At 37.2% G+C, this 26,669-nt stretch overlaps 1 protein-coding gene across 4 annotated transcripts in view; it reads left to right on the top strand.

Moving 5' to 3' along the window:
- The window catches only part of CCDC171 (coiled-coil domain containing 171), a 312,135-nt gene that overhangs the window by 95,144 nt on the left and 190,322 nt on the right, over positions 1–26,669 (top strand). For all 4 annotated transcript variants that reach the window (XM_028512445.2, XM_036021569.1, XM_028512435.2 and 1 more), the window contains one exon: positions 9,950–10,052. In XM_028512445.2, the coding sequence (XP_028368246.1) occupies positions 9,950–10,052 (103 nt within the window). The remainder of the gene's footprint in view (positions 1–9,949; positions 10,053–26,669) is intronic.

Raw genomic sequence — 26,669 nt, 5'->3', positions numbered from 1 at the left:
CAGTTGGGTCTTTTAGTCATTACTGTGAGTTTTTATATCTGCTTCTCTTGAAGCTGGGGAGCTATCATTTTCAAATTGGTATTATTAGAACTTGCTTTGTGCTTCCTACAATGAAATTTTTTTAAGTCCATCATTTCTTGAGATTTGTTTTTCTGCCACTCAGTAATATTTAGTTACAGCTCTAGGAGAGACCATATATTGGAAAGGGAATTCTAGTTCTCATGAGGTTTTGCTCAAAGAATATTTTATTCTCTAAAGAACTTGTGATTGAAAATGGTCAAGTATATATTTTTTCCCTATGCTTTGGGGGCTTGGATGATTATATAATAATAATGATTGCTAGCATTAGATAGGATTTGGAAAAGTACTTTGATTACTATGCTTTGTGATGAAGTTAGTATTTCTTGATAATATTTAGCTTCAAATAATCTATCAGGTTTGCTTTAGAAGGACATGTTTCTGATTTTGCAGGAGGCATCTGAAACTAATGGGCTAAAAATATTTCATTCTAAGTTCTACCAAAAAGTTGTGGATTCCTGTTTTCACCCAGAATAGTAGTAGTATTTATATGAGCATTGTTTTTTATAACATAAACACTTTGTCTCTCTTAATGTTCTGTAAAAATTTAATGCTTAATAGTATTCATCAGATGTGTGTGTTTATTTAAATGTTAACTTTATGCTGGCTTTCTAAGTTGGTAATATAAGTATAAAGCTTTTTGAAATTCTTATATATTAACTTTTGAAAATTCAAATATTGTTCTTGACTTGTGAAAAGTAAAATGCTATTGTGTGTGTTTGTGTGTGTGTATGAAAGAGAGAGAGAGAGGGAGGGGCATTGTGTCAAGGCCTGCATTCAGATTGGAAAGTAGCATCTACTGAAAAGTAAACTGATTGTAAAGCTACTTAAGGGAGGGCGACATTTCATCATATGAGATAAATAGTTGGGATGATGGAATGCTTACATCCATGGAAGCAGCATAGGCAAGCACAGAGGGATAGAAACTATAAACGGTTTTATGAAGAGATATTAGATGTCATTAATATGGTCTAGGAAAAGCTGCAGGTGGTGATGATTATGGACACTGACCAGATCAGCTGAGCAAGCTCTCCTTGGGTCCTTAAAAATGCACAGGGTGTGTGTGGTAGGTGCTGGGTAGAGGAGACAATGGAAATAGGAGAGCTGTGGAGCAGATGTGCATGCTGTGACACACAGGTTCCAGCGCTCCCCTGTTTTTACTCAGAATTCCTTTGGAATGGCTTAAAATATATTCAAATTAAAAGTTTAAAAACTTACGAGAGTTTAAATTGTTCAGGACTGTTGCCAAAGTACTGATTTTATTAAAAAAAAAAAACAAACCTAGCCCTGGCTGGTGTTGCTCAGTGGATTGAGTGTGGGCTGCGAACCAAAATGTCGCAGGTTCGATTCCCAGTCAGGGTACATGCCTGGGTTGCAGGCCATGATCCCTAGCAACTGTACATTGATGTTTCTCTCTCTCTCTCTCTTTCTCCATCCCTTCCCCCTCTAAAAATAAATAAATAAAATCTTAAAAAAAAAGATATGTAGATATTTATAAAAAAAACAACCTTAGTAACTTCTATGGATGTATAATTTCATGGGATTTGTTGAATCAACAATTTAATATTTCACCCAAACATATCCTCTATCTCATATGGGAAAACATGTTAATTAAAAATTAGAAACTTCGTGTTTTATCTTTGGTTGGCACTTTGTTTTTAATGCAAGGGTTTTGTTTATTTAGGTGATGGATTCTGTTTTTATGCTAGAATTTCTTGCTCATCCAAAGGCTATTAATAGAACTAATAGCTTTGGGAATGAAATTTAAATATAAGTACATCTACATTAAAGACAAAGCAAAACAAATGCTTTTGGTATATGAATGAAGAATGGAAGTTTCATTTATAAAACTAAAGCAATTTATTAGGAAAGTAAATTTGTTAGCTATAAAATAAGGATGATGTTTCTGGTTATTAGTTGATTCATAAACCTAACTATTAAGTTTCTATTGGCTACAAGGCCCTTAGCCAGACATGTCAGTACAAAATTATAACACTGCTAATTGTAATAGCAGCTTTCAAGCCTAGTTAATTCTTCTTAATCCTTGTCATTGATCAAACCTCTTCTTCATTCTCTGAAAAATTTTACACTAGTCAATGTTTCCTGGCTAATTTGACATTAAATTTTATTTAAAATTTTAATGGTGTTGAAATTTTAGCTCATCTTTTAGTCAGGATTGATCTCTGTATTGAAAGAGAAGAACTATTGTTGAAGTAGGAATTTAATCGAACCTTTATATTGAGCTGACTCCAAGTATGCAATTTGTGTGGATTTCTACATTTATTTTTCTGTAAATTTTTGTCCCTTAATATCGATGAAGTCCCAGCTTCAGATGGCATGGTGTAATAGGAAGAACAGATAATTTGGAGACAAATTGACCTGGATTTTAATACCAGTCCTGTCTCCTAACTGTTATATGACTCCTGGTGATATTATCTGTCTGAATCTGCTCGTTTGTAAAATGATGCTAATAATCTTAACTGTGCAGGAGTTTTGATGAGCATTAAAGATAGTATACATTCTTACTGAAATTGAGATTTTATTCTTTAAAAAAGTTTAGATTTTCTTCAATAGCTTGATAAAATTTACATACCATACAATTTAACCATTTCAAGCATACACTTGAATGATTTTTAGTACATTCGTAGAGTTGTACAACTATCACCACAATCAATTTGAGAACACTTCCATCACCCTAAAAAGAAATCCCCATCCATACACACCAACATTCACTCCCCATTTTCTCCCAACCCCTCCAGCCCTAGGCAAACCTAATCTTTCTATCTGCAGATTTACCTATTCTGGACACGTCATATAAATGGAATCATACACTGTGTGGCCCTTTGTGTCTGGCTTTTTTCACTTAGTTTAATATTTTTGAAATTCATCCATATTATACCATTAATCTTCACTTCTTTTTCTTCTTGAATAATATTCTGTTGCATGGAAAAATCAGCTTTTATTCATCTATTCTTCAGGTGATGGACAGTTGAATTCAACTTTTTTTGCTGTTATGAAAAATGTTATGAATATTCATGTATAAGTTTTTGTGTGGATGCATATTTTCATTTCTATTGGGTGTATACTTCAGAGTACAATTGCTAGGTCATATGGCAACTCCAATTTTAATATTTTGAGGAACTTCCAAACTGTTTTCCAAAGAGGCAGCATCATTTTATGTTACCAACAAAAGTATATGAGCATTATAATTCTTCAATTATGTCTGCTAACAATTATCATCTGTGCTTTTTATTATATTTATCCTAGTGTGTATTATACAATATGGTTTTGATTTGCAGTTTCCTGATGACTAATAAATAATATTGAGCATCTCGTCATGTGTTTACAGGCCATTGTATGGTTTTTTTTAGAGAAGTCTTTGTTCAGCTCTTTTGTCCATTGGGGTTTTATCTTTTTATTGTTGAGTTATAAGAGTTTTTTAATATATTCTAGATAAAACTCCTTTATCAGATATGTGATCTGCAAAATTTTCTCCCATTGTATGGGTTGTCTTTGTCTTTCTGATGGTGTCATTTAAAGTGCCACAGTTTTTAATTTGTTGATTAGTTAAGTTTTCTTTTTTTAAGTATATTTTATTGATTATGCTATTACAGTTTTCCCAATTTTTCCCCCTTTATCCCCACTCCGTTCTGCACCCCTAACCCTCACAGCATTCCCCCCACTCTTAGTTCATGTCCATGGGTTTTACATATAAGTTCTTTGAATTCTGTTTCCTATACCATTTTTGACCTTTCCCCATCTATTTTATGCCTACCAATTGTGCTTCTTCTTCCCTGTACCTTTTCCCTTCTATTCCTCCCTTCCCCCTCCCCACTGAAAACCCTCTGTGTGATATCCATTTATCTGATTCTGTTCCTATTCTAGTTTGCTTGGTTTTGTTTTTGTTATTTTTCTTTTTTTAGGTTCATTTGTTGATAGTTGTGAGTTTGTTGTCATTGTTCATAGTTTTTTATCTTCTTTAATTTCTTAGATAAATCCCTTTAACATTTCATATAATAAGGGCTTGGGATGATGGACTCCTTTAACACCTTATCTGAGAAGCACTTTATATACCGTTCCATTCTAAATGATAGCTTTGCTGGATAGAGCAATCTTGGATGTAGGTCCTTTCCTACATGACTTTAAATACTTCTTTCTAGCCCTTTCTTGCCTGCAAGGTTTTTTTTAGAAATCAGCTGACAGCCTTATGGGCATTCCTTTGTAGGTAACTCTCTCCTTTCCTCTTGCTGCTTTTAAGATTCTCTCTTTACCTTTATTCTTGGGTAACTTAATGATGATGTGCCTTGGTATGTTCCTCTTTGGGTCCAACTTCTTTGGGACTCTCCGGGCTTCCTGGACTTCTTGGAAGTCTATTTTCTTCATCAGATTAGGGAAGTTTTCCTTCATTATTTGTTCAAATAAGTTTTCAATTTCTTGCTGTTGTTCTTCTCCTTTTGGCACCCCTATAATTTGGATGTTGGAACGTTTCAGGTTGTCCCAGAGGTTCCTAAGCCTGTCTTCATTTTTTTGAATTCTTGTTTCTTCATTCTCTTCCAGTTGAATGTTTATTTGTTCCTTTTGTTTCGAATTGTTGATTTGAGTCCTAGTTTCCCTCCTGTCACTGTTGGTTCCCTGAATATTTTGCTTTATTTCACTTTGGGTATCTTTCATTTGTTTTTTCATTTTTCGATCAAGCTCAATCAGTTCTGTGAGCATTTTGATTACCAGGGCTTTAAACTCTCCCATCAGATAGGTTGACTGTCTCCTCATCACTTAGCTCTTTCTCTGGAGTTTTGTTCTGTTCTTTCATTTGGGCCATATTTCTTTGTCTCTGTGCAACTGTTAAGTTGTAAGGGGGCAGGGCCTTAGGTATTTGCCAGGGCAGGGCAACACTCTTTGCTGTGCTCTGGCACTGCCTGTGGGGAGGGGCCAGAGAGGGAACAATGCAGCTCGCCTGCTCTGCTCTAGTGCACTTTTCAAAGAACTCTTGTGTGAGACTGGGAATTTCCTCTGCCATGGCAAACACCCACCTGTAGTCGACAGTCAGCTCTGAGTCTTTGTTTACCATTTGGTCACCCGCTGGAGAGGTCTGCCACTTTACTGCAGCCAGCCCCGTGCGCTGCCCCCCACCACCTCTTTTGGGATTCTCTCAGACAACCCTGTCCACATGACCCAGCGCCTTGGGTCAGGTTCTGTCTCTCACCCCTCTTGCCAGTCTGGTTGACTGTTTCTTTATTTCCTTGGTTGTCGGAGTTCCATGCAGTTTGATTTTTCTGGCACTTCTGGTTGTTTATTGATTTTAAATTCGTGGCTATCCTCCTTTTGGTTGTGCAAGGAAGCAAAGGGTTTCTACCTATGCCTCCATCTTGATTAGTAAGTTTTCTTGAGTGAAAGTTTCTCCTTTGCCTTTTTAGGACAATTTTCATAGTTTTTATGATTTGTAAATTTTTTTTTTTCACCAGTTAAACTCTTTTGCTAGCTAGAGGACTCACCAAGCTCTTTATTTCATTATCCCAAAAGTTCTTCCCTATAAAATGTTTAAATATCTTAAAGCTTTACTCTTTTGTAGGTTTTCTTATTCAGTATTTGCCCAGTATTATCACATAATTATCTTTCCACTGAAACTCTAGCATTATATTCGCAAATTACATGCACACACACATACTCACTGTTATTTCATTACATACTGTAGAGCAAACGCTAGAAATATAGAAGTATGTACACACTTTCTTTTCTTAGACTCTTTAAAAGATTCAAGATTATATAAAGTAATTATAACAATGTATTGTTGGATTTATAAAATAACATACACAGAAAATGGGAGAATGAACAGAGCTGTACAGGAATGAGTTTTTTATATTAATTTGGTGTAAATCTGAAGTAGAGTTTGCTAAGTTAAGATGTATATTATAAGCCCTAGAGAAACCACTAAGGAAAAAACTAAAAAAATATATAATTAAGCAATCATTAAATAAATTAAAATGTTACATTAAAAAATACCCACTTAATGCAAAAGCAATAAATGAAGGGGAGGGGAATGGGAAAGGAATGAGGCATATAAAAACAAAAAGCAAAATGCCTATACCACCATATCAATAATTCCTTAAATAAGAGTGGTTTGGTGGGTGGGCTGGATTGGGAGTAAAAGGGAGAAAACTGTACTTGAACAATGATTAAAATAAAAAAAAGAGTGGTTTAAGTAATCTAATCAAAAGGCAGATTGTCAGATTGGATTAAAAAACCCTAGCAAGATCCAACCCTATACTATGTATAGAAAACACACTAGACAATAAAGGACACTAGTAGATTGGAAGAAAAAGGGTAGAAAAGTACACCATTCATGTGGCAAACAAAAAACACTGGATGAATATACTAATGTCAGACAAGATAGACTTTAGAACAAAAGTATTACTGGAGATAAAGGGGAACATCTTGTAATGATAAAAAGGTTAATCCACCAGGAATATCAAACAATAGCACTAGCAATAGCACTCCAGTTTACATGAAACAAAAACTGACAGAATTGAAGAATGAAATAGCAATAATATTTGGAGACTTCCATGCGCCACTTTCAGTAATGGGCAGAACAACTTGGAAGATCAACAAATGAAAAGAAGACTTGAACAGTCCTAAAAACAAACCAGACATCTATAGAACACCCCACTCATCAGCAATAGAATACATGTTCTTCTCAAGTGTGCATGAAATAGTTTCAGAGGTAAATCATATGGTAGGTCATAAAACAAGCCTCAGTAACTTAAAAAAAGGATTGAAATAATACATTGTGTGATTTTTCTCACTACAGTGAGATTAAACAGAAATCAATAACAGAATATTGGAAAAATTTAAAAATATCTGATAATTAAACTATATTCTCTGAAATAACCAATAGGTCAAAAAGAAATTACAGGGGAATTAGAAAATAATTTAAAAGGAATGAAAATTAAAACAGCATAACAAACCTATGGGATGTAGCTAACACAGTGCTTAAGAGGGAAGTTTATAGCAGTAGTCACATATATTTTTTAAAAACCCCTCAAATTAATAACCTAACCTCCATCTTAAGAAACTAGAAAAAGAAGACCAAACTAAACCTAAAACAAATAGAAGAAACAATACAGTCTACAGTAGAAATAAAATAATAATATAAAACAAGAGGAAATCAGTGAAATCAAAGTTAATCTTTGAAAAGATAACTAAATTAATAACATTTAGCTAGACTGACCAAGGAAAAAAGGGAGAAGACCCAAATTTTTAAAACTGTGAATGAAAGAGGGGGCACAACCTACTGACATTATAGAAATAAAATTAAAGAGAATATTGTGAACAACTATATATGCCAACAAATTTGATAATTTAGATGAAATAGACAAATTTGTAGAAAGACACATTATCAAAAATGATAAAGAAGAAACAGAAAATATGGATAGACCTATAACAAGTAAAGAGATTGACTAAGTAATCAAGATGCTTCTCACAAAATAAAGTCCAGGCCCAGATGATGATTTTACCAGTGAATTCTTAACAACAATTCTTAACAAATTCTTTCAAAAACCAGAAAAGGAGGTAACCTTTTCCATCTTATTCTGTGAAGTCAGTAATATTATCCTGATTAAAAACAAATGAGGCAGCCCTGACTTGTGTGGCTCAGGGGATTGAGTGCTGACCTGCGAAACAAAGGGTTGCCAGTTTGATTTGCAGTCTAGGGCACATGCTTGGGTTGTGGGCCAGGTCCCCAGTAGGGGACATGTGCGAGACAACTACACATTGATGCTTCTCTCCCTCTCTTTCTCCCTTCCTTCCCCTTTCTAAAAATAAATAAATAAAATTAAAAAAAAAAACAAATGAGGCAAAGACATCAGAAGAAAAGAAAACTCAGACAGCTATCCCTTTTGATGCTAAAATCCTCTATAATATACTAGCCAAATGAATCCAGCAAGATATAAAAATTTATACCATGATCAAGTGGGATTTATCCCAAGAATGTAAGACTGGTTTAACGTCTGAATATCAGGTAGTGCAATAGAACTTATTAAGAGAATGACAAAAGCCAAATGATCATCTCAATAGACAAAAACATTTGAGAAAATTCAGTATTCTTTCATGGTAAAAATGCTCAGCAAACTGGGAATAGAAAGGAACTTCTTCATCCTCATAAAGAGCATCTACAAAAGGCCTACAGGTAACATCAAAGTTAATGGCAAGAGACTAAATGCTGGCTCCTAAAGATCAGGCTCAAGACAAGGATTTAGACTTTCACCAGCATTTTACTGGAGGTTGCAGCCAGGGCAGTTAGGCAAGAAAAATGAAAAGGTATGCATTTTGGAAAGGAAGAAATAAACTCTCTTGACAGATGATATGATCTTGTATATTAAAAATTCTAAGGAGTATACACACACATCCTACTATTGACTATTAGAGTTAATAAATGAGTTTAGCAAGGTTGTGGATACAGTGCAAGATCAATACACAAAATCAATTATCTGTGTAATAGCTATGAATAATCCAAAAATGAAATTAAAGGAATAATTCCATTTACAGTACCATAAAAAAATGAAACACTTAGGAATACCAACAAAAGAAGTGCAAGCATTATAGGCTAAAAACTACAAATCATCACTGAAAGAAATTAAGACCTAAGTAAATGGACAGACATCCTATGTTCCTGGATTGTAAGAGTTAATGTTGTTACTTGTTAAAATATTAGTACTCTTAAACTGATGTATAAATTAAATGTATTTTCTATCAAAATCCCAGATGGCTTTCTGCAGAAACTGACAAGCAGATCCTAAAATTCATATGGAAATGCAAGACATGTAGAGTAGCCAATATAATCTTGAAAAAGAATAAAATTGGAGGAGTAACATTTCCCAATTTATTTTTTTACTTTTTATTTTTAATTTTTCAATTACAGTTTACATTCAATTCTATTCTGCACCAGTTTCTGATATATAGCAAAGTGGCCAGAAAACCATGCACTCTACTGAGTGGTGCCCCCACTGCCCAAACCACCCACCTGTCCCCATATGCCGTTATCTTGACATTATCGACTGTATTGTCCATGCTGCAGTTTGCATCTCTGGCTGTTCTGCAACTACCAACTGGTACTGCTTCATCCCTTAACCTTATTCACCCAGTCCCACAAACCCACTCCTCTCTGACAGCTGTTGGTCTGTTCTCTGTATCTATGGGTCTCTTTCTGTTTTGTTTATTTTGTTCATTAGATTTCACATGTAAGTGAAATTATATCCAGTATAATTTCCAATAGTCCAATCCAATCTAATCCAGTCAAGTCTAATCCAATCAACATCATCTAACCCAATTCAATGTTACCAAGGTCTGGTCCTTCTATCTTCTAAGTATTTTTCTAGTGTATAAACCCCTTTTTACTCCTAACACCTTAGCCTAAGCCACCATCACCTCTTACGTAGACTGGTATAGTTCCTTGTAATTGGTCTCACTGCATTCACTCTGGACCACTATCTGGCAATTTTCTGCATGAGTGCCAGCATGATTGTTTAAAGTGTTCCTTAATTCCTCTGTGCCTCAATTTTCTTATCTGTAAAATTGGTATAATAATAGCCCTTCCCTCATAGGGTTGTTGTAAGAATAAAAAGAATTACTATATGTAAAGTACTTGGAATAGTGTCTGGCAGTAAGGCCTCAGTAAATTTTTACTGAGACCTTATACAGTGTTACGTTAAACCAACTAAAAGATATGATTAAGACAGAGAGAGGTTTATTAATAATAAACTTGAATGGGGATAATTATTAGCTTGTTTATCCTTAATTGTTGTACATATGTTCACATAAAAAAATCTGCAGCTCTTATGTGTGACCTTATTATGTGTAATTTTTTCTTAATTAAAAGGCTAAGAAGCACCAGGCTTTTCTAGTAGAGACATGTGAAAATAACGTGAAAGAACTGGAATCGATCTTGGACAGCTTTACTGTGTCGGGCCAATGGACATCAGGTTAGTTGAAGGTATAAAATGACAGATGCATCTGTCAGTGTTCCAAAGTCACTACATTTTGGGAATTCTGCAGATGCCTCTCATAGTCCCTCATCTCACCGTGTTTTGATCTGATGACATGATAAGAACAGTCCTCACAGCAGTCAGTTGGCCTAGCTGGCTGAGAAAGGGTGATGGAATGTGGACCTGCTGCTGTCCTCCCAGAACTTGATTTACAAGTGTCGGGGTCTGTGTGATTGGACAGACAAGGGCTCACTTGCTGTGTTCTGAATCCAACTGAGAAAAAAGTCCTCACAGTGTACCTGCAAGGGGAGCAGATGTTTCGATCAAACTGAGCCAAATTCTGAGGCAACCTTCAGCAACTTAAAGGTCATGCATTCAAAAGGTTATGTAGGACACAGGCTGTAACAGCGCATACTCTACATGTGGCTTTCTAAGCTGTTTTTCTCCTTCATTTCCTATTGCCCTGTATATATTCTCTCTAGATAAAAGTGCTTAGGTGGAACATTTTGGTTTCAGTGCACTTAATATGATAAAGAACTATAAAAATTGTATACTAGGTAGTTATATTTTGAAAACTAGTGAGAACCTTAGTTGGCTGATGAATGCTGTTCATGATTTCTGCTTCCTTGAGTTTTGTGCGTCTGCCATTTTATGTGCTATGGTAACTTTGACTGAACTACTTTCACTTTTCTACTTCAGCTTTCTTTTGCCACACTGTCAGCCTTGAATTATTTAGTTGTTTTCTGACTCAATGGTATTGTTCAAAAAGCACATATGATGAAATTCCTTACACTTTAAAATTGAGTTCCAGGACTCTGTCTTTTTAAAAGAAACAGATATTTGGCAAATGAGTTCTTTAGGAAACTCTCAAGTTCAGGCAAGTTTGTAGTCCTAGAAAGAGTAAAAGGATGTGATCAAGGCCCATTTTTACCTAATGAACCTGCAAATTTCTATTGGTGAACTATTAGAAATTTAATATGCTTTGCTATTATCTACTTCTGGGGTCTGCTTTCATCCTTCATATTTTTAGCAGTAGTTTTATGAAATTAATGTGTAACTTCCTTTTGTTTCATGGTTTGTTACTGTGGAAAAAAATCAAGGAATATAAAAGTGGAATAAAAAATATGGATATCCAGTTTTCAAATATATTTGATAAAGCTTTGGGGGATAAAATTTACTTTTATAATGGTACTGTTTTTATTATTGAGATGTATCATTGTGTAATGGTGTAAGAATATTTAAAAAGTATTAAATTATTATAATAGCTTATCTTACACCTCAACATTATTTTAAATATTACTTCAGAGTTAGAAAAGCTAAGAATAATGAAGCCCTGTCTCACTTGAATTTTAAAATGAAATCATTGATAACAAAGCAACTCACGAGCTGTTACTAAGCCTACAGAAAAAGAATTGTCTTCTGTTAAAGTTTTTCTTTTTATTCTTTTAGTAACCATTTTTTAAAATTTCCTGGTTTCCCATATATATGCACACTGTATGCATTACAGAGAAACCACTTCTGGAAATGGGACTGTGTGCTGCATTCATGATTTTTGTACCATTATAGAGTGGTCTGTGTGTCCACTGAGCTCAATAACCTGAGCAGGTTATTCACAGTTTTACCCACCAAGAACCATTCTCCTCCAGTCTGTTTTGCCTTGTAGTGACTGACCTCTATAAACTGTGTGATTGGGGCTCCTTTGGCCTCTGGCTTCTGCCTGGATTTGGACAGTGGGTGCGCTAGCAGAATAAGAGGAAGAAAGGAAGGAAAAACGAAGTCGGGGTATTCATTTCCTCTGCTTCCTCTGGTCCAGTGTGTTTCTGGTAGTGGCTTCATTTTTCAGCAGCACCACCTCCTGTTAAGCAGGTCCTCTTCCACAGCTGTGGATGGTATTAGCCTATGGTGACAGCCTTTTGTCAACTTGACCCTTTACACTTAGACGTGGTATTGATTTTTCTACTCTTGATAGTTGTTGGTGCCTCATCACATTTTTAAATTAATTATCTTAACCTGTCTACATTTCTGTAAATAGTCTCTTTCAATAAGTTTTCTCTTGATGAAACCTTCCAAGTGTGTCATCTTATTACCTGCTGATACCCTGATTCACATAGCTGCTTGGGACCTGACATCATTCTTGCTCTTGACTTCCATGGAATGGCCCTCTGTACCTGTAATGGACTCTCTGTTTATACCAGCTGAGGTTGGGTTTTTGTTACTTCATCAAGAGGGACATATATAATAAACTTTATTGTTTAATATTTTATGGGAGAATCTAAACAATTAAGATTGCCTACTGAATTAGGTCTGGCTTTAGCTACACAAAGATGGCCAAATATTTTGCTTATCCTAAATGAAGTAATTTTAAACTTATCTTAGGCTAATTCAAGGATGTACACTGTGTGTATATGTGTGTACATGTGCATGTGTGTAATATAGTGTAGATACATCTTTGAGAAAAAAACTACTTCAAATAGGGTCATATTCTTACTATGTAATGTAGCATAGCCTTAGAACTTGCTGCAAAATTAATTCAGTTATATTGGGAAGAGCTTTCCAGACAGATCCTCTGTTTTGCAGTTATGGCAATAGTGTTATACTCCCTTTTATTACCTCTTTATACCTTTCAGTTCAATGTATATACTGTCCCCCCTGACCCAGACACTTCCGTTTCAGAAAAATTAATCCATGGTAGAAATTTAGAGGAATGGTTATAAAATTGTTTCTTTCTTTGTTTTTTTTGACTTGCTCTTTAAAATGCAATGAATGAAAATTATTTTACTGAGTGAATTTTAGTCTGGAGTTGACAGCAGTTGCTAGATGTTCTGTTCCCTGCCTTCTTTAGATTTGGTGATCTTCTATATTAGGAAATATTTCTGAAGCAAGAGTAACTATCACCTTATCTCCATGTAGCAGATGAGACAAAGTTTCATTTAGTCCAAGACATTAAGGAATTTATTTAGATAGAGGGTTTAACTTGGTGTCCTCCCTGGTGATCAGTGTCACGGTTTATACCTTATTTCCTGAATGCCTTCTGTACCTCCTCTCCTTCTGACTCACTGGTCTCTTTGCTTCCTCATTGTTTCCCTGTAGTCTGTTTTCTGTATAGCCACCAGAACGATCATTTGAAATCCTACGTTACAGCATGTCACTCCTCCACCCTAAACCTTGCTGTGTTCTGCATTTCACTAAGAGTAGAAGCTGAAGTGCTAGCTATGGCGTGCAAGATCTTACAAGGCCTGCTCCTATCCCTTGTCATCCCTTTGACCTGTTATTCATCATCTCCCTCCCTGTGTTTGGGCCACTCTGGCTTCCGATATACATACCTTGAACACATCAAGGTACTCTTGCCTTGGGGACCTTTGTGCTGACCCTTTCTCCTACCTGGAAAGTTCATCACCTCAATAAGATATATCTGCATATCTTTCTTTGTCATCTTCCTTTAATCCATGCTCAAATCTCACCTTCTCCAGAAGGCTTACCCACTACCCATTCCCATGCCACTTGCCTCACTACCTCTGTCCTTCTGCTCTACTTTCTCCCCCAATAGCATTTATTGTGATTTAATATATTATTTGGTGCATTTATCATTATATCTGTATTGTCAAGGTTCTTCAGAAAAACAGACCAAATAAGATATATGTATATATCCTATATAAATGTGTATATTGTATAGATGAAAATATGTATCTATTATATATATCTTATATAATATAGATTATATATTATACCTATCTGTATACATATAGATAGGTATCTCTATGTGTGTATATATATATAGAGATATATATAAGGAAGTTTATTATTAGAATAGTTCACATACTTATGGAGGCTTTAGAAATCCTATGATGTGTCCTCTGTAAGTTGAAGAACCAGGAAAGCTGGTAGTATAATTCAGTCTGAGTCCAAGGGCCTGACTACCTGGGTCTGCTGGTGTAAGTTCTGGAGTCTGAAAGCCCAAGAACTAGGAGCTCTGATGTCCAAGGGTGGAAGATGGAAGTCCCATCTCAGGAAGAAAGAGAATTTGTTTTTTTTCCATGTTTTTGGTCTGTTAAATGGGGTTGGGGAAGCAATGGCTTAGACAATGCCCACCCACATTGGTGAGGGGGAATCTTTACTCAGTCTACTTATTCAGATGCTAATTTCTTTTAAAATACCCTCACAAACAAACCTAGAAATAATGCTTTTCCGGTTATATATGCATGCTTTAGCTGAGTCAACTTGACACAGAAAATTAACCATCATTAGTTAATTTTTATAGGTTTAAAGGATCTTAGAGGGCAAGGATCTTTGTCTCTTTTATTTACTAATGTGTTTTAATCAGCTGGAATAATACTTGGCCCATGGCAGTTACTCACTAAATATTTGTTGAGTATGAATAAGAGCGTGAATGAATTAATATTAGGTTGAAGGTCTACATTACATTTGCATTTAAGTTTTTGAGTTTATAAAGATAGTCATAGAATCTCTATAGAGATCACAGCCTTTTGGGTAGCAACCTGTGAGGAGTAGCCAGGAAAATTAACCCTCAGCGGAAAAGATGTACAGTCTTACATGGGTCCTAGAAGTGTCACCTTGATTGCCTACTATCATTAGGCAAGATAGAATCACTTTATTTGATCAGGGATATTTATTTCCTATTTCTACTTTCTGCTGAATTGAAGTACCCTAGTTGCTCATACCTCATTTCTTTTCTCGTAGAAATTCTTATAGTAGGATGTGTAAGGGGAGAAATCTTTTCCCACTTTGATCCCATGTCGTCTTTCTGCCTCAAGTATTTCTTCTAATACAGTTCACCTCTGCTCGAGGATGCCAGCAAAATATAGAAGGTGACTTTTCCTTCATTAGGTTCATAAAAGAAAGTTTTTCTTGTGGCTTAGTCTTGGATCCTCCTCAGGGTGGTTGCCTTCTGTGTTGACTGAGACAGAGCCCTCCAACCTTCTTCAACCTTTCTTTCCTTGAGGAAGTCATTTATAATATTCCAGAGGTATTCTTGTTCTTTTTCCTGGAGAGGCTGAAAGACCCTAGGAAATAACAGTAACAGTGTTTGATGCATTTAGGTATGTATATATAACCCAGAAATTGGGCGGTTTCAGGGACTGCTGTTAGGGAAATCAGGACAAGAAATTGGACTTTTCTGTTTCCCTTTCTTTCTGTAATAAATAATTATTGCCTATAGCAAGTATTTTCTTGAGAATTTTAATTGTTTTGGTGAACCTCATGCTGGTACATTTTAACTAGAGATTAATGAGTTACTGGCAAGCCGAGAATGCTTATAGTAGCAGCACACAGGTCTCTTTTGGTGTCATTTGCCAATTTCTTCTCTCCTTTTCCCTTCTCCTAATTCACTGAGGGTAACAAAACAAACTTGCCCTACTGTACTGTGCTCATAGCTTCAGTTTGTGAAATCCAAGGGAGGGACTTCGGTAAGAATACTCAACATTCTCTAACGGGGTCATTAATCACATGGTTATGGTGGCTGAGAAATCTACCATTTCTCACTGGAGAAATCCAGTTTGCTATTGGCAAACTGAAGACCCAGGAGAGCTGATGGGTTAGTTCTAGTCTCACTTGGATGTTCTAAGAACCATAGAAGAGCTGATGGTGTGAGTTCCAGTGAGAGTCTGATCCAAAGGTAGGAGAAGACTGAGGTCCAGCTTAAAAACAGAAAGGATTCCTTCTTTCTTAGCCTTTTATTCTGTCAGGCCTTCAAAGAATTGGATGAGGCCCACATGTATTGGCGAGGGCAATCTGCTTCACTTAATTTACTGATTCAGATGTTAGTCTCTTCCAGAAACATCCTTGGAGACTCATCCAGAAATAATATTTAACTAAAATCTGGGTCCATGACCCAGTCAGGTTTACACACAAATTAACCATCATGTCTCCTTTCCCCTTTCCCTCCAGCCCCCCCCTAAACCACCACTGTGCTTTCTGTCTTTATGAATTTGACTACTTTAGATATAGTATTTGTCTTTTTGTGATTGGCTTATTTCACTTAGCATAATGTCCTGAAGGTTCATCTGTGTTATAGTATGTGACAGGAGTTTCTTTTTTATTAAGCATGAATAATATTCCATTATATGCATATACCACGTTTTATTTATATACTCATCCATTGATGGAACTTTGGGTTGCTTCCACCTCTTAGCTACTTTGAATAGCACTGCTATGAACATGCATATACAGATACCTCTTCAGGACCCTGCTTTCAGTTCTTTTGATATATACCCAGAAGTGGGATTGCTGGCTATTAATTTTTATCACAGAACGTGAGTGTACTAAGATCCTCTGTGAGCTGTCTTGCATTTTGGACATACTCTTTCTTAAGACCAGTTTTCCCTTGATGATCAAGATTGATTGTCCTTTGTTTTTTGGTTTCCTAGCAAAAAAAAGTCCAGAAATAATCAGGTTACATTCTTAGCTTCCATTATAATGGAATGATGCCGTGTCCCATGGTGGAAGCATTTCACCCTTGGGAATTCAGATTTAGATCAGTAGAGTCCATAGTTTCTGAGGGGGGAAGCAGACATTTCAGTAAGGACTATTAGGTGTAAAGTGAAATGAACCACTCCTTTTTCTAACATTTGATTCCAGAATTGGTGAATCCTGCCTATGGGAGAAACACAACATGCATTGATTGCTGACTCAGAGCACATGTCTCCTGGGGGATATTATCTGTATCTTACAAAGTGTGGCCATCCATCCAGTATTGTGAATCTTCAAAAAGCCATTCTGCTATTCTGTATGCCAGCTACTTCTGAGGGATGAGAAACATAGGAAGACCATAGGAATTCTATGAAAATTAGCCCATTTCCATACATTATTTGGTATACCATGAGTTCTCTGGTTAGAAGCAATGCTATGTGGAATACTTAGTGGTGAACAAGGTATTTTTTAAATTAATGGATGATGATTTCAGCAGAAACATTATGATCAGGGAAGGAAAATCTCTATCCAGAGTAATGTATATCTTAGTAAGACTAATTGGCTCATTCCATGATGGTAGTGACATAGTATAATCGACTTGCCACTGCATGGCTGGCTGGTCCACCTAGACAATAGTGCCATATCTTGGGTTTAGTGTTTGTCTTTGCTATTGATAGGTTTGGCATTCAACCAAGGAAGGGGTTGTGATCCTATCAGACTTGGTGAATGGAAGTCTGTGTTGCTGAGCTCATGTATTATTCATTTGCCATGACTCCCTTTTTGCCCTTTACTGTGCCATTACACTTGCTGTATGGACACTGGTGGCTGGAGAAAGATGCTAGCTGATGTCCACAGAATGCTTCCTCTTGGTTCCCTCATTATTTAGGTACTGAATAATGCTCCAGGCACAGTGACCATTTGAAGAGATCGGTTCTCAAATATACTCTTGCCCAGACCACGGACAATTGTGTTCATTTTGAGTCCCTGACTATTCAGCCAAACTATTAGCTAACACCCATATTGGTATATATTTGTACCTTTGGTTATGTCTTATCTCAGCCAAAATAACAGCCAGGTTCATTACTTGAAGTTCTGTCTACTGGGAGGACTTTACTTCACTACTATTCTATAAGCACCTGCCACCCTTGACTTGCTTGAACTTGAGCAGTCAGAATGACATCTTGGTAGAGAACTAAGTAGAATATGTGATGTCATCTGGAATGGACAGTTGATCAAGATTTCTGCAGACTGTGTTATGACAGAGGGCTAGAGTTGATATAGTTCTGATATAGGGCAGTGAAGGTAGATTGCTGGCCTTGCCAGTTGAAAGAAACTGTTTTGGTGGTTTTTATTAAAGGGATAAAAGAAATAACTTCATTCCATTTGCCAGGAAATGTACTGATATGCTCCATCAATGAAACTACTTCTTTAAGTACAGCTATATTGGAGTCACATGTGATTAGACATGTAATAATTTACTGTCATTCTTGAAAATCCATCTGTATTCTGTACAAGCCAGACAGGTGAGTTGAATAACCAACCACCCCTTTACCTTGTAAGTCCTTAGCAGAGGCACTAATCTCTGTAGTCTCTTAAGAAAGGTGGCATTGCTTTTTTTTTTTTTTTTTAAAGATTTTATTTATTTTTAGAGAGGGAAGGGAGGGAGATAGAGAGAGAGAGAGAAACATCAATGTGCGGTTGCTGGGGGTTATGGCCTGCAACCCAGGCATGTACCCTGGCTGGGAATCGAACCTGGGACACTTTGGTTCCCAGCCCGAGCTCAATCCACTGAGCTACACCAGCCAGGGCTTGCATTGTTTTTGATTTACTATTTTCTACTTGTTCTTTTTCCTCTGTAAGTCCCTCTCTCCATGGGTCAGGTTACCAATGTGGACATTGTGCCAGTTTCTGCATTTGTCTTTTCTAACTACATATTCCAAACTGGGGAGAAAACTATGAGGTGGGTTCAGATATCTCCTAGGCCCACTGGAGATAGACTTTAGCGAAAACTTAGGTAATCACCTGACCTCCATAAACCCTGCCCTAACTAGTGAACCACAATGCATTTTAGGTCTCTAGGACCCATTCAGATCCAGTGTCCAGTTTCCCCTCATAAGTGTGGTTAACTTCCCTTCACCAGTACACGATTATCCTGGTAAAGGGTCACATGTTTCTTTGAGGACCCATCCTCTTTATTCAGAGGGTGCTAGGTCTGAACTAGCTTTTGTCTGAGAATTGGTTGAGGGCCAGTACTCTGTTTTTGTTAAGTCCTACTTCTGGTAGTCAGACCTAGAGGTTTTCTATACAGATCAGGTAACAATTAGGTAGAATGCCTATCTATTTTAGTCCTAGGAACACCATGATCAGTTAGCCAAATCTATCATCTCCGTGGGTAGTCATTTTGTTTATTGCTGTGACTCCACTGCCTGTTTTGGTGTCAATGTCTGTTTTGTCTCTGGAAGTTAAGTGTTATTCCTTGGCTTGCATCACCCAAGATGCCATCATCCTCACTGAATTCAGGGAACCCAGCCTAATGGCATCACTTCTGAGTTATCCATAATCTTCTAGCTACATGGGGCTTATCAGGCCACACAGAGCCTGGACTCCCCTAACCAAAGCATTTCTTAAACCTTGGTTAAGGAAGTGTTTTTTGAACTGTCCCAGGGAACTTAAGTACATCCCATATGTTAGAAGAGTTATGAGCCATTCCCCTTAAAAACACCAGAGTGGGCACCAATGTTTGCAGGATGATGAAAGTGTTTGTTTTTGATCTCAGTGAATAAGATGAGTTAATAGACAGAATGCGGTCTCAGTTTGAAAAGTATAATGGCCCACAGAATGTTTATATTTTAGTACTTTTAAAATGAAAAAGGAATTATCATAGTTATCAGTGTATTACCTGTTTGGACTTTTTTCAGGTGAAAATAAAACCCATTTGAATGTTAATTTCTATGTTTTATGATACAATTAAAAGAACAAAATTAGATAAAAGGATTTTTTCCAATGCTGAGGATGAATATGACTACTCATATTCTATAATATACCTTTTTATTTTTAAGCTCAGTCCTTTGTCTTTTGGACTTTGACTTTTGAAAAGTTATTTATGACCTCTTTATACAACCACATCAAAATTACAACTAAAATAAAATATATACAACAACTATCACTCAGAACTGTCAGAAATTGAGCTGAATGGAAATCTGACAACTACGGAATTAAAGAAACCACATCCATCCAGACTGGTAGGAGGGGTACAGACATGGAACAGAATGGTCCCTCACTCATGTCTGGTGGATAAAAATTCAGGAGGGATATCTTGGGAGCAAGGAGTCCCAGCTCAACACCAGTCCCCCAAGCCCATACAGCGGGGAATGAGTTGGTGGAAGAAACTTCTGGAGCCTGAAGCAGTTCCTCTTGAAGAACCCATAGATGGACTCACCTACTCAGATTCACTCCCTCTGAGCTCCAGCACCAGGGTAGCAGCTTGAAAGGCACCAGTGGTATACAGCGAGACACTGGAGTGTCTGGCACCAGGGTGAGCATAGGCCATTGACCCTTTTCTAAACCTTCCCCCCTCAGAGCCCACAGGCTGGTGCCACATGGCTAACACTGTGGTTGTATAAAGAGGCCATAACCCTCCTAGGAGATCCCCAGAGACTCTGCCCCACCCATCTTACAGGTCTACCCAAGCTGCTTTTCTGTATGAATGGCTGGTCTTGGCTCATGCTTTACAAGTTCCTAAATCCTCTTAAACAAGCAACAGCTGACCTCAGTGAGCCTCAGGACCTGCACTAGCAGCAGCCAGCCTAGATTCACAGCTTGCCTTCACCTGGGAATCTCCAAAACCAGTATAAGTAGCAACCATCCCAGATTGCTTTACAGCTCAGGCAGGGTGGCCCCGGGCAAGACACAGGTCAGGGCTGATCTTGGCCTGTACCACCTGGGAAATGTCAGGGCTGGTGCACTGCTACAGGCCATGTTGGAGCATCACCACCCTGACCCTGCACAGCAGATCCTGAACAAAGGATGGAGGTTGGTGGTCAGTGGCCATAGCCAGTCCCTTCTGCTGTCTAGCATGGGTAAATCCTTGCCATTGATATGCCAATAGCAACCAAGGCTCAACTATAAGACAAGGGTGTACACAGCCCACACGAAGGGTGCACCTTGAATTCCCAGCTTGTGTGATAGGGATGGCTGTGCTACTGATCCTACAGGACACATACTACATTAGGCCACACTACCAGGACATAGAGTCAAAGCAGCTCTACCTGATACATCGAAACACAGGAAGGCTGCCAAAATGAGCAGACAAAGAAACAGGGCCCAAATGAAAAACAGACCAAAACTCCAGAAGAAGAGCTAAACAAAATAGAGATAAGCAACATACCAGATACAGAGTTCAAAACACTGGTTATAGGGATACTCAAGGAACTTAGTAAAGACCTCAACAGCATATAAAAGATCCAGTCAGAAACAAAGGATACACTAATTGAAATAAAGAACAATTTACAGGGAAACAACAGTAGAGTGTATGAAGCTGAGAGTCAAGTCAATGATAAGGAATGCAAGGAAGCCAAAAACAACCAATCGGAACAACAAGAAGTAAAAAGAATCCAAAATAATGAGTATAGTATAAATAGTCTCTGGGACAAGTTCAGGAGGCCCAACATTCACAATATAGGGGTACCAGAAGGACAAGAGAAAGAGCAAGAAATTGGAAATCTCTTTGAAAAAATAAGGAAGGAAAACTTCCCTAATTTGGTGATGGAAATAGATATGTAAATTCAGGAAGCACAGAGAGTCCCAAACAAGATGGATACAAAGAGATACACTCCCAGACCATAATTAAAATGCCAAAGGTTAAAGATAAAGAGAGAATCTTAAAAGCAGCAAGAGAAAAGAAGTAACTACCTTCTTATGGGGGAGTTCCCATAAGACTGTCAGCTGATTTCTCAAAAAAAGTTTGCAGGCTAGAAAGTATTGTCAAGAAATATTCAAGGTCATGAAAAGCAGGGACCTACAGCCACAATTGCTCTACCCAGCAAAGCTAACATTTAGAATTGAAGAGAAAATAAAAAGCTTCCAAGACATGAAAAAACTAAAGGAGTTCATCATCACCAAGCCATTATTATATGAAATGTTAAAGGGACTTATTTAAGGAAAAGAAAATAAAAATTATGAACAATAAAATGGCAAAAAATACAAATCTATTAACAATTGAATCTAAAAAACAGACTTAGCAAACAAGAACAGAGACAGAGTCATGGATACGTAGAGCATTTTGAGGTTGCCAGATGGGATGGAGGTGTGAGAGAATGGGTTAGAGATGAGGGGATTAAGAAGTACCAATAGGGGGCATTATTGGAGAGTTCAGCCAAAATGCAGGCATAGGTAGTATGCTTCACCTCCTAGCACAACCAAGAGAAGGAAACAACCAATTTAAAAGCAAAAAGCCAAACAGAACTGCCATAAAATAGAACAGTATGGAAGTCTGACAACCAAGGAGTTAAATAAGAAATATTCATTCAGATTGCTAGGAGGGGTGTGTCAGGAGCCGACCAATAGCTGACCTTTTACATAGTCGGGTCAGGTGAGACACATTTGCACAGCAGAGGCGACTGTGGTCGGATCTCCTGTCTATCTCCTCCTGTATGCCTGTCCCTGCTAGCAATAGGTGGTGGGATTTTTAGATACCTGTGTGTTATAATAAAAAATCTGCGTGATGCCTCTGATTCTGTGCTAAATGACTTGTTGACCACAGAATAGAGACCCCTAGCAACCCTAATGTTGCCTGTTTCCCTTATCTGGGAAGTTAAGGACAAAATTAAACTATGGGCAGACCAACTGCCAGAATGCTGAAGGAAGCTGTTGCTAGGAATGTTTCTTAGGGAGTCACCACTTGAAAGCTTAAGATTTATTAGAGCCACTACCCCTCCCATACCCTGGACAGGAGTGTATAGAAATAAGGAGTTCTAGTTGAGAATAATAATCTCAATATATGGAAATGAACACAAAACATGGCCCCCCCTCAAGATGTATAAATCAAAAAATATAGGCAAAAAATCAGTTATCTGCTTGAGATAAATTTAATTTTAATGGATAATAGTCGATTTCTATATACCTATAAATCACCCCTTGCACTCTTTTAATTTAGACCAATTCCTAGAATTTTAATAGATATCTAGTTACTAGTTGGCACCTGAAAGTTTGTGCCCATATAGCTTCGTTGGCTAACTGATTAATGACCCTCTTGGTCAAAATAACCTTTGTTTAATATGGTTAATCTGTGGGATCTCCTGTACTTTTCGGTCATTTCTTTGTTTAACATGATTGATCTGTAAAACCTTTTGTGTTTTTAGAAATTATTTCTGTGGTAACTGTTTTTGTTTTAATAATCACACTATGTATTGAATGTTGTATAACCTCCCCTATAAAAATAAAGATTGATTTTTCCCGGTGAGTCAGGCCCAAAAAACCTGGCTGTCCTCCGGCACCCTACTGGGTGTCTCGCTTCAGTCTCTTTGCCTTAGCCGTGCTTCCTTTGGGGACCCTGAGACCCTGCCAAGGCTGGATCCTGGCAGGGGTGGAGACTGGCAGCCAGGGTGGAGAGGACACTGGAGGGGATATGTGAGGTGGCAGCTGGTGGAGTGGGTGGTCCCACATTTACATGCAGATAAACCAGGAGGAGCAACTGGGGAGTGAGACAGACTGTGCAACCAAAGGTTCCAGCGTGAGGAAATATAGCCTCAAACCTATGGGGGTTGTGACTGAGGGAGAAATTGCCAGTCTCATGAAAGTAGGGCCAGAGCTGAGCAAGCAGGATGGTTCCCTCTCTTACCTCTCTTAGCTCTCCCCCACAGACAGTACCATAATGCAGCAAAGTGTATTGCCCCACCCAGGTGGATACCTAAGGCTCTACTCCTTACAATGTAACAGGTGTGCAGAGACAAGGAAATATGGCCCAAATGAAAGAACAGATCAAAACTCCAGAAAAAGAACTAAGTGATGAGGGGATGGACAACATGCAGAGTTCAAAACACTGGTAATCGGGATGCTCACAGAAATGTTGAGTATGGGTGCAAAATAAAGGAAGAAGTGAAGGCTATATGAAGTGAAATAAAGAAAAATGTACAGGGAACCAACAATGAAAGGAAGGAAACTCAAGTCAATGATTTGGAACAAAAGGAAGTAATGAACATCCAACCAGAACGGAATCAAGAAACAAGAATTTAAAAAAAATGAGGAGAGTCTTAGGAACCTCTGGGACAACTTTAAACATTCCAACATCCAAATCATGTGGGGGCCAGAAGGAGAAGAGGAGGAGCAAGAAATTGAAAACTTATTTGAAAAAAAAATGAAAGAGCCTTCCCCAATCTGGCAAAGGAAATAGACATACAAGCCAGGAAGCTCAGAGAACCCTAAATAAATTGGGCCCAATGAGGAACATACCAAGACACACCATATTTAATTTGCCAGAGATTAAAGATAAGGAGAGAATCTTAAAAGCGGTAAGAGAAGAGAGTTACCTACAAAGAAGTTCCATAAGACTTAACAGCTGATTTCTCAAAAGAAACTTTGCAGGCTAGAAGAGGCTGAAAAGAAGTATTCAAAGTGATAAAAAGCAAGGACCTACATCCAAGATTACTCTATCCAGCAAAGCTATCATTTAGAATGGAAGGGCAGATAAAGTGCTTCCCAGATAAGGTCAAATTAAAGGAGTTCATCATCACCAAGCCCTTATTATATGAAATGTTAAAGGGACTTATCTAAGAAATTGAAGAAGATCAAAACTATGAACATTAAAATGACAACAAACTCAAAACTATCAACAACTGAACCTAAAAAAACCCCCCAAATTAAAACAAACTAAGCAAACAACTAGAATCAGAAATGGAGATCGCATGGAGGGTTAGCAACAGGGAGGAGGAAGGGGAAGCATGGGGGAAAAGGTACAGGGAATAAGAAGCATAAATGATAAGTATAAAATAGACAGGGCAGGTTAAGAATAGTATAGGAAATGGAGAAGCCAAAGAACTTATACTCATGAATCATGGACATGAACAATGGTGGGAAGATTGCCTGACGAGTGGGGGGTGCTGGATGTAGGGGTAAAGGGGGAAAATCAGGACAACTGTGAAAGCATAATCAATAAAATGTAATTTAAAAAGTTTTTTATGACCACAATTAAAAAATTTTTTTAGACTTTACTCTGATAAAATAGCTTTAATGGTCAATTGTTTTCGGGGGCCTTAGTGAAGTGATTAGGATATTAATAGATTAAATTAAATCAGTCAATAAGGTCCTGGGTCCTGAGTGACCCTTTCTTTTTATTTATAAGCATTTTGTTGTTTTAAGGGACCAGTAAGTATATCTTTTTTTAACCATTTAAAAAAAATCTTTTTTGTTTTTAATACTTTATTTCTTAGAGAGAGGGGAAGGGAGAGGAAAGAGAGGGAGAGAAACATCAATGTATGGTGCCCCTCATTTGCCCCCTTCTGGAGACCTGGCCTGCAACCCAGGCATGTGCCCTGACTGGGAATTGAACAGGTGACCCTTTGCTTCGCAGTCCGGTGCTCAATCCATTGAGCCACACCAGCCAGGGCTGTATATCTTTTCATAATGGGTATGGGTGGGATATAAAACATACTTTGTATTTCAACTGAACTTTTGTATAAACATATTCAGGCAAAGAAACTCAACTTAATTTTATGTAAAATGTAAGACTGTGCATGGGTCAGTAAGGAGAGGGCATTTTTTTCCCACACCTCTCAATACTCATGTTAAGATGATTTTATTCTGACTTTCTAAGAGGAAGTTTTCTCCCTTATTGTAAAAGCTAGCAGATTTCCCGAGTGTCCTTGAATGATTTATTCATGGCCTACTTGTGTAGTAGCAAAAGAAAAGAATTATACATTACATGTTTTTATCTTGTGCAAGAGAACAATTTTAAAAATATATATTTGGGAAAACCTTTAATAAAATTTTTAATGAGTTGTCTTTCCAACTTACGGTCATTACAAATACTGTCCTCTCCATTATTGTGGTTTAGAGAAGTGTCTTTTTTCTTTGCTCCTGGCTGGGATATGTGTCGTTTCCATATTACTTTTGTTTTTTTTAAGTTAAATATTCTTCTGTTTAAGAAAATCTGAGATGTATCCATACTTGAGATACTATTCAAATTATACTTTAATGAATGCAATAAATTTATTAATACAATTTTGTCTAAGATTGAAACACTAAATATCATCAGTACTCTGAGATGAATGAAGTTGGTCTATCATTAACCAAATATTTCCCCCTCTTTTTCTTTCTTTCATTCATTACTGTCTTCTTTCATATTCCCCCTAAATTCCAGCAATTGAATACTTGGAGAATGGATGAATGACTTTAATATAATTATTTTTTTACTATCTTTCTTCCTCTTTTTAGACTGCAGATTCTCTGAGCACAGAGACTGTACCAGTCTTTTTCGCTTCCATGTGCCTAATGCCTTGGATTAGTATGTAGTAGGAATTCAGTAAATTAGTTGATTGAATGAATCAATGAGTAATAAAATATATTTTATGAATGCTTATTTTAAAAATTGTCTTTGTTGCCCTGACCCTAGTGGGTCAGTTGGTGGAGCATAGTCCTGCAAAGCAAAAGGTCACCAGTTTTATTCCAGGTTAGGGCACATGCCTGGGTTGCGGGTTTACCCCCAGTTGGGGCACATACAAAATACTGAAATATTCAAATATTTAAATGTAAAATATAGGGAGAAATTTTAATAGGAAAATAAAAATAATAAGAATGTTTTAAATTTTCTACTTGTTTTTTAACAAAGGGTAGTACAATTAGCAATCAGGTTAAAGTGGTTTTTGAAAACTTTTGATTATTTTGGATTAATATTTGGAACTATAGTTTACCAAGTAACCTTGATTAGCTCAATGAACTTACGGCCTGACAAAATTAAAATAGTTTGAGGTATAGCATGGCAATACTCATATTTTTACAGTGAGTATCAGTTTTGAGGGTTTTAATTGAAACATGATGTGGGCCTATGTAGATAATAGCATATTCATTATTTATTTCAAATTGTAACTTGAGAATTTTATGGATTGAAGAGTATTTCCAAGCATAACAGAAAATTGTGTGCTCTTGGGTTTGGAAATTAATGTTTAAACACAACAGACCTGACTGATCAGAAAC

This window comes from Phyllostomus discolor, chromosome 3 (assembly GCF_004126475.2).
Source record: "Phyllostomus discolor isolate MPI-MPIP mPhyDis1 chromosome 3, mPhyDis1.pri.v3, whole genome shotgun sequence".
Taxonomy (NCBI): Eukaryota; Metazoa; Chordata; class Mammalia; order Chiroptera; family Phyllostomidae; genus Phyllostomus; species Phyllostomus discolor.
The sequence above is the reverse complement of the archived record's forward strand: the minus strand, read 5'-3'. Positions and strand labels throughout refer to the sequence as shown.